The sequence below is a fragment of the Haemorhous mexicanus genome, chromosome 4 (assembly GCF_027477595.1).
Source record: "Haemorhous mexicanus isolate bHaeMex1 chromosome 4, bHaeMex1.pri, whole genome shotgun sequence".
In the NCBI taxonomy this organism is placed as follows: Eukaryota; Metazoa; Chordata; class Aves; order Passeriformes; family Fringillidae; genus Haemorhous; species Haemorhous mexicanus.
Window position 1 is genome coordinate 53,625,845 of NC_082344.1, and position 13,507 is coordinate 53,639,351.

At 43.3% G+C, this 13,507-nt stretch overlaps 1 protein-coding gene across 6 annotated transcripts in view; it reads right to left on the reverse strand.

The window, feature by feature from the left end:
* The window catches only part of LIMCH1 (LIM and calponin homology domains 1), a 174,412-nt gene that overhangs the window by 19,109 nt on the left and 141,796 nt on the right, over nt 1-13,507 (reverse strand). For all 6 annotated transcript variants that reach the window (XM_059844922.1, XM_059844923.1, XM_059844927.1 and 3 more), the window contains 3 exons: nt 5,111-5,204; nt 2,582-2,748; nt 1,815-1,920 (listed from right to left, as the gene is read on the reverse strand). In XM_059844922.1, the coding sequence (XP_059700905.1) occupies nt 1,815-1,920; nt 2,582-2,748; nt 5,111-5,204 (367 nt within the window). The remainder of the gene's footprint in view (nt 1-1,814; nt 1,921-2,581; nt 2,749-5,110; nt 5,205-13,507) is intronic.

Below are 13,507 nucleotides of genomic sequence, written 5' to 3' on the forward strand. Positions count from 1 at the left end.
TTGAAAATTAGAGTGATTAAAAGAAATTAAGACAAAGGTGTTTATAGGCAAGGGATTTCTTTTGGGTGCCTGAAACCAGAGCATCTCAACAATGGGCAACCCAACAGCTCTCTGTCAACTGTGCAGCAGGGATAGATATTTTCTACAAAAGCAAGAGGTGGAACAAGTGACGATCAGCTTTCAGCCCAGCCCCGTGTCTGAAGACAGCTGTGGCTGGAGAGCAGAAGGGCTGGAGCTGTTCCCAGCGCCGCATTTACCTGACTGCGAGAAAAACTGCGAGCGCCGCCAGTGGTTGCGGACCCTAAGCGGAACCAGGGCCCCGCGGGGCGGCTCTGCAGGCAGGGCACGGAGAAAACAGAAACAGCGTGGTGAAAAGTGATGGCACACCCTCAGACCTGAGCCACCTTGGCCACGAGAGGGCTTTGTCTACCGCCGCTTCGGCGCACGGCAGCTAATTTACTATGGACCTGAAGATCACACAGACTGTGTGTATTTAAATACTACTCTGCAACGTGGCACCTGAACTGACGTGAGAGCTCCAGCACGCTGATGCAAGGGCAGCCACTCTTTTGAGCCTTTGCATGGAGCTCGCATTCATTCCTATTTCAGATACAGGTTTTTATGCATTTCGTGAGCCTTTCAGTGCTCTATAAGCTGTGAACGCTAGAGTGCAGCCAAGTGTTTCAGCACCAGTCAGAAAACTGACAAGGCAAGAGACCTACAACCTTTTCCTTGCTATTTGGTTTGATTTGCTTAACACAAAATGATATTGCTCTCAAAGTCTGCTTGGGTAGCACCTACCCACTAAAAACGTGAGAATTCCATTCCTTTTCAGACAATCGTAGAGTGGTTTGGGTTGGAATGAACCTTAAAGGTCATCTAGTTTCAATTCCCCCTGCCATGGGCTGGGACAGTTTCCACAGGATCAGATTGCTCAAAGCTTCATCCAGACTAGCTTTGAAGGCTTCCAGGGATGGGGCATCTACAACTTCTCTGTGCAACTCCTCGTAAAGAATTTCTTCCTAACATCTAATGTAAATCTAACCTCTTTCAGTTTAAAGTTTTTATTCCTTGTGAATATCACTACCTGGCTTTGCAATAAGTCCCTCTTCAGTTTTTTCAAAGTGGATCACCTTCAGTAGTTTTAACCTTGAGAACATTGAGCTAATCAGTATATTACCTATAGATTAACAACCTAAGAAGTTCTTATGGGGAAAAAAAGCTCAGCTGATTTTTCTCTTTTTCTTCCACAATACCTACATATATGCATATTTAAAATAAATATAACATCAAACTACTAGACATTATCAGTCTTAAGCAAAACTTTGTCATGAAGGCAAGGAAAAAAGGTTCTGCATTGCAAGAACTTGTGTTGGGCAGTGGTCAAATTCAAGGATGTGGTCAGATATGTGTATTGTTCATCTATGAAGAGGAGCTCCACAAGAGCAGCTCAGTGCAGAATTTATCTCCAGAAAATTTTATTGTGAGATAAAGCCAATTGCTAAGTCATGTTATTCTGCGAGCTGCAGTATGTAATACTCACTGGCATAATACAGCCTTTACTGCTAGGTCAGGTAAATGCAAGATAGAGAGCTCCCTCTGCTGTCAAGTTTCTGGTGTTGTGTTTAAGAGGAATATCTAGAGGAATCCTTTTCATCACAGAAGCCACACTACCAATATAAGTCAATGAAACTAGAAAATTACTGGTTTAGCCCCAAAATCCTTCAAGTCCTGGATTAGGCACCTCTCCCTGAACACCACATGCCCATATGCAGCTGCTGTCTGGCTGAGTTTTCCAAGTGCTTTTTGCTCACCTTGTAAACCAGAGTTATGCAGAGTAACTTGGCTGGTTTCAGGTAGTTTCTTTAAAAATGGCAGCACCACACTCCCCTTTTCTTCCAGGGCTTTTGCTTTAATCCCCTGTTCAGACATTTGGGAGCAGAAAACAGCATTAAAAAAGCAACAGGTCCAATCAAAGGTCAGCTTAAACACTTTCTTATTCTCTGAAACAACATTATCAAAGATGAAGCCTCTATCTCCAGAATGACAACAGGGAGTTGCAGTATTGAAGTCCTGTGAGTAATGGTAGCTGTTTCCTGTTGACATTCCCACTGCCCTGCACAGCAAAGTCTAACACCACCTACTAACCAACATGTCACTTACCTGAAAGAGCAGCATGGTCACAGCTGTTTGTTACCTCGGCCACCACTGGCACCTGTTCAGCACTTCAGGAGGACTAAGAGGATAAGTTCCACTGTCTGCAGCACCTGGATACTCTGCCCTCCCAACAGGTGGTGGGACTGGGGTTTGTAGGTTAAGTTCTCAATTCTAGTCTCATCAGTTAACAGGTTCAAACACTACAAGCATGCACTGTAGAGTTCCTTTTGAGGGGGAACTCTCTGATGACCACATGATTTGGCAGCTGAAACCATCCTTCAGGGTCATGTTTTGAATGATCTCCTGAAGTGACATTTTATGGAGAAAAATATCAATTTGCACAAGAAGCATTTCTGTGTAAGATATTTCTCTTTCTTTTTTTTTTTTTTTTTTCCCACTCCCTCTTTTTCTTGCCTGTACATACCTCCTGTGTCGGAGGCAGATCTGCTTCCTTCTGCTGCTCTGTTTCAGCTTTCTTCACATCTTTCTTGCTTGAAGCAGTTTCCTCTGAAGGGACAGGACTGGGAAGAAATTCTAATCTCTTCACAACAGGGCTGGAGCAAGCTGCAGTTGACTTGAATTGCTTTTGATCTAAATGCAATCCACACATATAAGAGATAATGTTGCAAGGTTAAGATACTTTTTCAAATAAAACATGCCTATTTCTTACAAACCCCTTTCTTACTGATGTACTGTGAGCCCATTTACTGGATGTTTTGAAAAAATAAACTTTTTTCTTCAACATAAGAAAACTTAATCTCTCAGAGAAGACAAGACTGAAAGAATGAAATTCACCTATCAAAATTTATGCCCTTACACTTGACTTGGGCATCATGGGACACCCTTCGTGGTCAACAAAAACAGAAAGGAGTCCTTGGGAAACAGTCACACCAACTTTTATTTCAGGTACTCTGGCTGAGATGAGCTGTAACCTATCATGGGCCTACTGAGGTAAGATATCTTTACTGAAGTTATGTGATGAATCCTACCCTAAGATGCTACAGAGATAAGTAGCTATGTGACATGGTGTCACTATCAGCACTGGAGGATATTTCAGCTTGCTTATTTTCACTAAACCTACCACTTCCACTGGCAATTAGTTAAGCATCAGACAACAAACAAACTGCTAACAGGCAGCCTTGGACTGAAATAACCTAGTTGTCATCTAATTCTTAAAGAAACCCAGCAAGCTGATGCTGGTTTCTGGGAGAAGAGCCTAGAAGCACACAGGTCTACAGCTGTGACAGGTGAACTGCTGATAGCTGATACCACCACTGGAAGCAGAGCAGTCACCAGCATCTCAGGCACTGAATAAGCACCCAGACATCTCTCCAACCTCCTCAAGGAGAAACTTCAGATCCTGTCCCCTTTCCAGCCACAGCAGCATTGGCAGCTTCTGAATATCCCTCTATGAGAGGCAGGGAGAGTAAGCTAAGAAAGAGATGCAGCTCACAACTCCACTAGGAATGTGGACACAAGCAGAGACAAAAGCTGCTGTTGGCAAGGAAGATGCACCCTCCTCTGGAGCCATTCCCCCACCATTAGAGGCATAGGGGCCACAGCATGGAAGTGTTTGGCTGGTACTGAGCAGCAGAGGAGGTTTGGACCCCATCCATCCCTCCAAAGCAGACATAATGAAAACTCCATGTTACTTTATCATTTCGATTTTTGCAATGCTATGTCAGTTTTCTTCGCCAGACAATATTAAAATTTGCAGTACTTAAGGTTTAGCATTTCTGACAGCTGGGGAGCTGAAGCCAAGATGGCTTTGTGATTTGTAGATAGCACCAGCTCATCACTGTTGACTTTTGAGAGGAGAATTTGGTCATTTCATTACAAGATTGCACCTTCTACATTACCTGCCAGATGCACTTCAAAATTGTTAAACTATGTACTTGGGCATCTAGGAGCCAAAGTAATTAAGGCAGCTAATGAGCCCTTGCTAACAGCCCATGTGCTTCTAATCTTTGGGGAATGGTACCTCACTGATGTTTGAGGGCAAAGCTCAATTGTTTAAGTCACATTTATCCCCAACAAATAGGAGCATTATTTTTACATACCAAGTACAGCCAGAGATCTCATTTAAACATCTACTTGACATAGTACTTTTTACTTACCCATACCAAGCTACACTTTAGTAGACACATTTTAAAAAATGACCAACCAAAAAATACTGTGAACTTAGTATAATAGTATACAGCAAATAAAATGCCTACTCAATGTTTCAGAAACACACTTTTGAGGAAAACAGCTTAAAATTCTACCAGCAAATTCCTTTCCTCAGATTAGGAATCATGCATAAAGGCTTTAAGGCAGAAAATTAGAAGTCTGCACAATACTGTCCATTTAAGGCCCCTATGGGGACTGAAGTGCCCCTTCTTACTCCTTCTCCCCATTCCTTAATGTCATGGTGGAACAAAAATGTGTCAAACAGAAACTATTATTGACTGGCAGCTTCTGCCCTTGTTGCTTTCTGGTTACAGCACGCTGTGGCACTGGCTTTTCAGGTGCACACATACCCAAGTGGACAACTCAGGTGTGTCATTTCAACCACAGAATGACAGAACAGCCCGGGCTGGAAAGGACCTCAATAGACCATCTAGTCCCAGCTCTTGTGGGAAAGGGAGCCTAGAGGAGATTCTTTAGCACTCTGTCCAGCTGCACCTGAAAAAAACCTCCTGCCACAGGGGCTCTAACACATCCCTTGGGAGGCTGCTACAGTGAATGACTGTTCTGACAGCATACAATTTCTTTTTGTGTCAAGACTACTGACATTTTGCAGCATTTTCTAATGAGCCCTGTTGGTGCTGCTGGTGATGCTCCTTGCAGATTCCTGCCACAGGGTGGGCTTCAACACGGGCCCATAAGTGAGGAAGGGCAAGGGCAGGGGTGAAGGCAGCAGCACACCCAGCTGGGGACAGGCAGGGCAGGGTGAGGGCAGCAGCACACCCACCTGGGGATGGGCACTCCGGGGAGGCAGGTGTCACACTGCTGGGGCTGGGCTCGGCTTGCAGGCTGTCAGCTCCATCCACTTCCACTGGGGAGGCCTGGAGAGAGGAACAGAGCATGGAGTGAGTTCAGTGGAAATAAAAGTATGTGCTAGTTCCTCAAGGCAGTGCTTGCTGCTCCTTTGTAGTGTGTTTGAACCACATCAGTGTGGAGCTCAGCAGGGTGTTGGGGAGAATGTTTCAGAGCAATATGTGCCCATTCTGGTATTGAATGGCTGTGCTTTAATCTCCTTTTCAAATCCTTCATCATCAGCCATTAATGTGGTTGGTTTGGAATAGCTCCTACAAGCTTTTAAAAATGTAGGATATCTTGGATTGTGTTAGCTGGAGATAAGCACACATTTCACCCCTAGCTTCCCCTTCCAGAATAACACACAAATGTATGCATTAGTGAACAGATAGCACATGCTAGGGTTTGGAAAGTGGCAAAGTAATGAAATACTTCCTTTATTTCACGGTTGTCTAAACAATCTGTTATCTGAAGGGAAAAGGCAGAGTTTGTATTAAAGGTAATGAAATACTTGAAACACTATTAAGAGAGGACTGAAAAAATATGGTGAGACCATATCAAGCCAATAATTCAAATGCCTTTGAAAAGCAAGCTTCCTGACCTGGACAGGGCTGTTGCAGAGTTAAAACTACACTGTCAAAACAAGGGTAACACTTCAGCTGATCTATTCAGCAGCTTCCACCATATGTCTGCTTTTCCAAAGGCAAATCAAGAAAAATCTGCAGCAAAGCTATCAGCCATTGTCCATAGCTTGGGCTTCTAATGCATCCAAGATCTTGAAAATGGCACATTCAGTGGAGAAAAATTAAAAATGCAGACTAATTTTTGAAATAAAAAGTAACATATTTCAGGAATAGCCTATTGTAGAGTCTCTTTCCTGTCCTCTTCCCACTCCTCCATCTTCTTAACAGCTGCAAAGGAGGAAATCTGATCAAGTTTCCTCTTTTCTGCAGGTAGGAATCAACCCTCACCTTATGTATGGATCCTGTTTCCTATCCCTGCAGGCCACATGAGCCTATGGCCCCTTCCTGAACATGCCCCATGGAAAACAGGCCTGGGCTCTCACAGCTCCATAATTGGAGACATCTGCTGGCAATGCCAACAGGATGTCAACACCTGTGGACACACCACAATGCTCCAGGGAACTTCACTGCTGGCAAAGCTTGTGAATCCCTGCCTCGTCTCCTCTCTGGAAGGAGACGCTCTCAAGAAGGGCAGGAACATGTCTAGGAAGATGCCCTACAAGAAAAAGGTGCAGACTGGTGTGGGGCCATGGCCAGGGCCAGTGACCCAGGCAAGCCCAGCGGGCAGCCAGCAGTGCTGGGAAGAAGAGAAGGGTCCTGCAGCTGCCAAGGGCTGTGCTGCCACCTCTCAGCAGGACAGGCGCCAGATCACAGCCCCGCGTCTCTCGAGGCGGCAGCGCCTGCTGGGGCTGGCTGCCTGCCATCCTCAGCACTGCCACCACTTTCCAGTGCACCCTCACCTCTGCCACCCTCAGCCTCTGCCCCAGGCAAGGCATGGAGACACATCTCCCACCTGCCTAAAAGCAGTTCTTGAACTGGATGAGGCAGAAAGTGAAACAGAGTCTCCAAAAGGTAACATGGAAAGTTTCAGGACTTACTCTCTACCATGTCCACCTGTGAAGAGTGAGGAAAGCACAGACCTCTCCCTCCATGTCTCACACACTCCAGGAGGGATGGTCACTGGAAATGAGGCACAGGCTAAAACACAGCCCCACAGAAATTCTCCCAAGACTGCAAGTCCTGTGGCCCAGAGGTTTATCTCTTGCCACTTAGCTGCTCTTTTCTTTCATATAACCCACCTCCCTATCCCCCAGTTCATCTAGATGCCAGCCTGGTGTGCCACTGAGAGTTTTCATTGCAAAAGCCCCAGCAGAATTCTACTGCAACTAAAGAAAATTTCCCCTTCAGCCTCAGTTCTGGTTCCTCATGTAACAGCGGCCAGGGGAGAAGGTACAGGAAATCCTTGCCAACCTTGCTTAAAGCAGAAATAATTTCTGCATGAGGACAGGCTAGCCACATAGGTTGTGCCATCCCTGGAATCAGAAGTTTTCAAGATTTGAATGATCAAGCCCTTAGCAACCTGTTCTGATCTCATATCTGTTTTGAGTAGCAGACTCAGCTAGAGACCTACGACCTGAATTATTCCATGTCATTCTACAACCTACAAAAATCTGTTAAACCTAAACAAATGGCTATTATTGAGAGCTCAGGATTTGCCCTAAACAAGGTAGGTTTCACATGGAAAAGAAAGAGGCTCCACACCCACTGGTTCAAACCATAAGCCTCCAAAAGAAATTGTTGTAGATTTCAATTATTGGGATTTAGATTGATAATATTTTTGGTAAAACAATGGAATTCACCCTTGACTCTCAAAAAGCAACTGTCCAGATTGAAAAAAATAAAATAAATAAATACATTCAACTATAATTTCAACTGCAGAGGCTTTAAAGCTATAAACGGTCATATTCCCAGAGCCAATACAAAAAGTGTTAAACTATTGTACCCAAGAAAATCAATTGCTGATTTCAGCTGCTGCTGGAGAAAGAGCACAGCCACAATGGCCTCTCAGAGGGGCTAAAATTCACTGTTGCTCAGTGAATGCTGCAGTGATGCATGATGCACAGACACGATGCACCCGTATCACCTCTGGCTCTGGAGTTACCTCAGGAACCCAAACCTGGTGCTGGTGCTGTCGTGCAGCTGTCCTGCACAAGCACAATAACTACACCTACCCACATCCAGGAGGCTGAACCAGGTACAGACATAAATGTTATTTATAGAAAAAAGAGCTACTACTTGCTGCAGGAAAACTGACTTTCCAATGGCATGCTGCAGAAGTTCTGTTCCTGCTCACGAGACTTGACTCTTTCTACTCCCTCTGCTGAGCAATTAAATAGTGGTGACATACAGCTAAAAATATAAAACTGATTAATAACTAATTTATAAAAAAATTAAGTCAACTTCACTGGGGAACTCTCTTATTTCCACTAAATTTAATTCTATTTATAACACCAAATTAATGTAGTACTATCAAGTATTTTATCCACAACTATATGGTACACTTAAGAAAATTCTTGTGCTGATACAATTGATAAAATATCTCTCTACCACAGACTATCATGCCTCACATTTCAGAAATATTTGTAATCAAATGATGATGCTATCACTGAACAGAAAAAATAAGTGTACAAACATTTCATTACACCTAGGAGGACTGTATTTTGACTGCAAGAATCAGTAACCTAGAGAGTGACTTTCTGAGGCGTTTCAGTTTTGTGTGGAGCTCTCATGCCTTGGGATGAAGGGCTAATGTAGGGTCTCAGCACCCTTCTGTCATTTGTGTTTGTGTGGGCAGAGGTCTCTTTCTGCAGGGCAACAGAGGCTTTCCAAACACAGGCTCTGCTGAGGTGAGGGAAGGTCACACAACAGAACCACAGGCAATGAAGCCTCCCAGAGGAGTATGGAAAACCTCAGTGCATGGGGGCTGTGATTATCTCTGCCCACACATTAGCCTGGTGTCAAGACTGTCCTATTAAAACTTCTACATACTGAAGAATGCTGTCTGCTTGGATGGGTGTTTTTATTACCCCATGCATCTGGGTGCCCAGGAGTTAAAGTCAGCTTCCCCATTTCTGACTTAGCCTCAATTCATGATGGAAAGTTAAATACTGTGATGGCTCTTGTGGTTATGAGCACATCAGTACAGAGGACAAAGCAACACCTGTGTTCTGCTAAACCAAGTATCCACTTAACAAGGAAACAAGCACAAGCATATAGTGTTACCAAACACCTATTAGGCATGAAAATTAATTAGTTCAGCTTGTGAGAGACAGATTTTAATCACATAAACTAGGGTATCACTGCAAGTATTTCTTTGATAAAGATTATACAAGCCAGAAATGACCATATTGGCTACTGCTGTGGCAGAACTTTACACCCTTAATAAAACTCTAAAAATACAAAAACCAGAAATTCCTAGCACACAAAGTATCAAAACTTCCACAAGAATACAAACTCCAAAGGAAGTTACAGTAGAACTTTATTAATCCTTCTTGTAAATTATATCAAAACATAGCTTGGTTAACACTGCTTGCACACAAAATCATGCGAAATATTGTTATTGTATTTTATATGAAAGCATGACAAAACAAGCTGTCTCGGTGAGAATGCAGAGATAGCAGAAAGAATCAGGTTAAAACTACAATTTAAATTCTGTAAAACCATTCAGGAATGAAATTGGTTGCAACATTGATAGCCACATGTAGAAATTGTCTGACAAGTCACAAAACTTCTGTGATTCAAATTCTACACATATCACTGACTTCAAAATTTTCATACAAAGATTTCCTCATCAGAATTAATGCTGGCAGCTGATGTGAGTGGTAATGATGGCACAACCTTGGGCTGCCACAGCTTAGCTTCTTGCATGCTATGCCAGATATTGTACTACAGCCAAAACACTGCTTCAACAGGTAAAGTCATCTGCCAGCTATATAATGCTATATTCAGGCCAGCTATTTACAACAAAAGATCAGGGTAATCAGTAACTGACAGAGAAGTCTTGAAAATGTTGCAGGAAAGTATGAAGAATTCCTGATAGTTGTTAGAGTTATTACTGCTCGATTGCGGTGTAAAATTAGCTTCTTTCACTGACAGACAATGAAATGCACATGGCTCTCTGAAGGACAGGAGACAGGCATGTTATGCTCATAACCAAATGCTGAGCAGAATTCCCTTCTGGCTGCTTTGGAGCTTTGCTGCTCACACTTCTCATCCTACACCTTTTTCCCTTCAGGTAGTCCAGCCCTCCGTGCATCTTTTCACGTGTGGTTCAAGGCAAAGCTGTCAGTCTGGAACAGACAGGCTTACTCCACGAGCGTATCTCATAATGAATCAAGGAACAAAGACTTGTCTTACTGGATATGTACAAACCAGGATTTCAGCCCTGCTCTCCTGTAGCTTGGCCAACAATCCTCAACCACAAGAAAGCTTATACTTTAATCTCAGTTCAATCAGTGAATTTTTCAACATGAAGGAAAGTGTTACTTGGATATAGAAAACAAGTGCATTTTGTGCCAAGCGTGCAGTGAGTAGAAATGGACAAGTTTAAGCTAGCTAGAGAAAAATTAAAAGAAAGCTCTCTCCCCAGAACCACCACCACCACTTCACCCTGATCTTTTTTAGTTTGCTGCCTGTATTTATTTTTTTTTTTGGTTGATCAGAGCAAAGTTATAGTTAGAGCTATAGGAAGCCAATAATTTCTACATGCTTGCATAAAGATTGGTTAAAATAAAGTGATGTTACTTACTTACTGACAAATTAATTCCCCTACACTAAAATCTGCACAAACACTGTTCTAAAACAAAATATTTACTTTGCCAACTTTTGATTCAAAGAGCTAGCAGATACAACTTCTCAGCACTCGTAGTGTCCACCACTATTCTGCAGAATGGGAAGAAAACACAGCCTTAATGGCTGACAGGTAGGACCAGGATGAGGACATGATTTTCCCATTATTGCTGGTACTGCCACTGATTGATCAGTCTTTGGGCTTGTGCCCCAGTTTTTCCAACTGCATTGAGAGGTATAGGTATGCTTTACCTACCACCCCTCTTAGCACCACACTGCTCCACAAACACCTGTGGGATATTTTCCTCCTGTTTCTAGGTCAAGTTTATCCTTTTTAGCCTTTAATTATAGGCCAAATTTTATAAGCTACTTTAAGCAAAGGTAAGTCTGTTGTAAAATCACTTATACACTACCTATACTCTACCTAATACTCTACCTATACTCTAGAGATGTAAGTATATTTTTTGATAATATTTTTCTTTACTGTCCTGCCCACCTGCTGCAGGTTTTTGCATCTCATTTCATAGTAGGTCCAGGCAGGATGTACACGTTTTCCAGTCAGTCTCTGGTTGCCGAACATTATTTGATTCACATATAGATGAGGTCCTTTTCTTCTCAAAAAGACAACTGATACTGAGGTCTCACCCACAGGAAATAATCTCTGCATTTCCCTAGCTCCCCAAAAGCCTCAGTAGTGTTAGTGTTTTAAGTGGTGCAACTTAAATAAACTTCAGGCCGAAAGCACTGTTGGAGTACAGTTGCACAGCATCTTCCCCTGTTGCAGACAATGCCTGAGGGCAGCCAGACAGATGCAAACTGGGACTACAGAAGGGACTTCAAAGGGGAGCCTGCCAGGCTGAGAGAAGACAGAACTAGTCCATTTGACAAATGAACTGAAACAGCAGGGGAGCAGCCCTACGAGGGATGGAGGAGGAGGAGGAAGGGGCATGTAAAGAACAGGAAGAGAATCAGAAGGGGAGGACAGGAGTGCCATAGGTAAGGTGTATATGAAAAGAAATATATATTTCACAAAAGAGACTAGGAGTAGAAAATTAATAAATCACAAAACCAACCCGAATCTACAAGCAACTAGAGGGGGAAAAAACAAACCTCTGACTCATCATTTCTTAACAGAACTATTTCCTGTGAATCTTATTCAAAGCTTGGGAAGGACACAGCTAACAAGAACTGAATCAATAAAATACACAAATTCACACAGTGAAAGCAAGTTTAGAAATGGCTTTGAAAATATGCTTAATTTGTAGAAGTTTTCTCAAGGCAAAAGAGCTTCAGTAATTTCTTCCACTCTAGACAGCTCTTCTTCATCTCAGCTGCTTTTCTACACCTGTTTCTCCTCCTCTTCTGGAATGTCAGAAGGGTTAAGCATCAGAGAAAAACTACAGCCCTGTTTTCTCCTTGTGGGAGGTGACAGTGGAGGCTTTCAGAAGGCTTCCTTACTTCTAAGAATGTGTAGCTTGGAAGTCCCCTCCCTGGAGCAAACATCAAACCTCTTTTTCCCTTCTGGAATGCTGACAGTGACAGCTAGATGCAGTATCCTACTGATCAAGAGGTCTCATTTTAAGGGGAGTGGAACAAGCCCAGAAGGATCTTATCTTTCCTAATCTGGATTCCCAACCTTCCTAGGAGGGGTGATATCCTTCAGAGAGCAGTTTAGCCTTTCTGGGTCTGCAGATGAGGCTGACATTGTTGTGTTAGTTGTCCAAAGCCCGAAGTAAAATAAGTACAGGGAGAAGGCTGAGTGAAGTGAGTCCAGCGCAGCTGCCCAGGTGTTGCAGAAAAGGCCCCAGACCAATCACATCCATATCAAGGTGTCCATAGCAGTGCTTGTCTGTGTCCCAAGACCCACAGTGGAGAAGCCAAACACCAGTACCATGTCCCATCTCTGTACCTTTGTATCTAAGCCCTTGCCATCAACAAACCAAGGCTCTCCTGTATGCTTAATAGCTAAGTTACTGCCCATGCCTTAGTCTGAGGCATGGAGACCTGTAAAATTAAAAAGAAGCATCTGGGTAAAGAGAAGTAAGCATCCAGAAGAAACAAAACCTGAAATCTTATTTTAGGCTGGCAAATTCCCTTCCAGCCACAGGCAGATCTCCTCGTCACCTCTCTCATCACATTCAGTGCATTCCACCTGTCTTCCCATGGAAGACCCACCTCAAAGCAGTCTGCTCTCCTTCCTCTGTCCTTGACATGCCTAACACCCATACCTTTGCTTGAAGCTGAAGTGCCAGGAGTAATTACAATGATTTGCACTACCCAGTCACATTGCTGATGGAATTGTGAGGCTATTGATATAAAATTTGTAGTTAGAGCATGGACACTGTCACTAGCACCATTTTGGCGCACGCTCATTCTCTCTTGTAGGCTTCATCAGTAAGTGCATTTAAGTGGACAAACCAGGAGCTGTAAATGTCAAGAGTCACAAGGAATCTGAGCAGCCAAATCTTCTGCCTCCTTTGCCAGAATCACCACAAGAACTAAGAATTGGAAGGAGAAACCAGACACAGAAAAATTTGCATTCAGCTGGCCATATCATTGTCAGAGCTGTAGAAAGGGGACGATGATAGGACATAAAACAGATACAGCACACTCAAGAACTAACAGTGACTTCTGCTGCTCAGTTTCCTCATAACTCTAACTAGGCCTGAAAATCCTTAAAAAGGAGACCTTAATATTTTCACTTCGCTACTTTTCAGATTGTCATTGAGCTTCCAATCTCCAGCAGGCTGAGGTTCTTCTCTATCCTCCAAACACTCCCATTATCTGCTCTTCTGTATCAGAGGCAATGCTTACCTGGCTTTTCCCTCACAGCCAAACTGTTGTGACAGGAGTAGCCTCAGTCCTGCCCTCCCTGCAAATCATTCACTTTTGACTCAATACCAGCTCCCTCTGACAGAATCAAGTCTATGCTCATGGCACACTCCAGGTCCCATGATTGC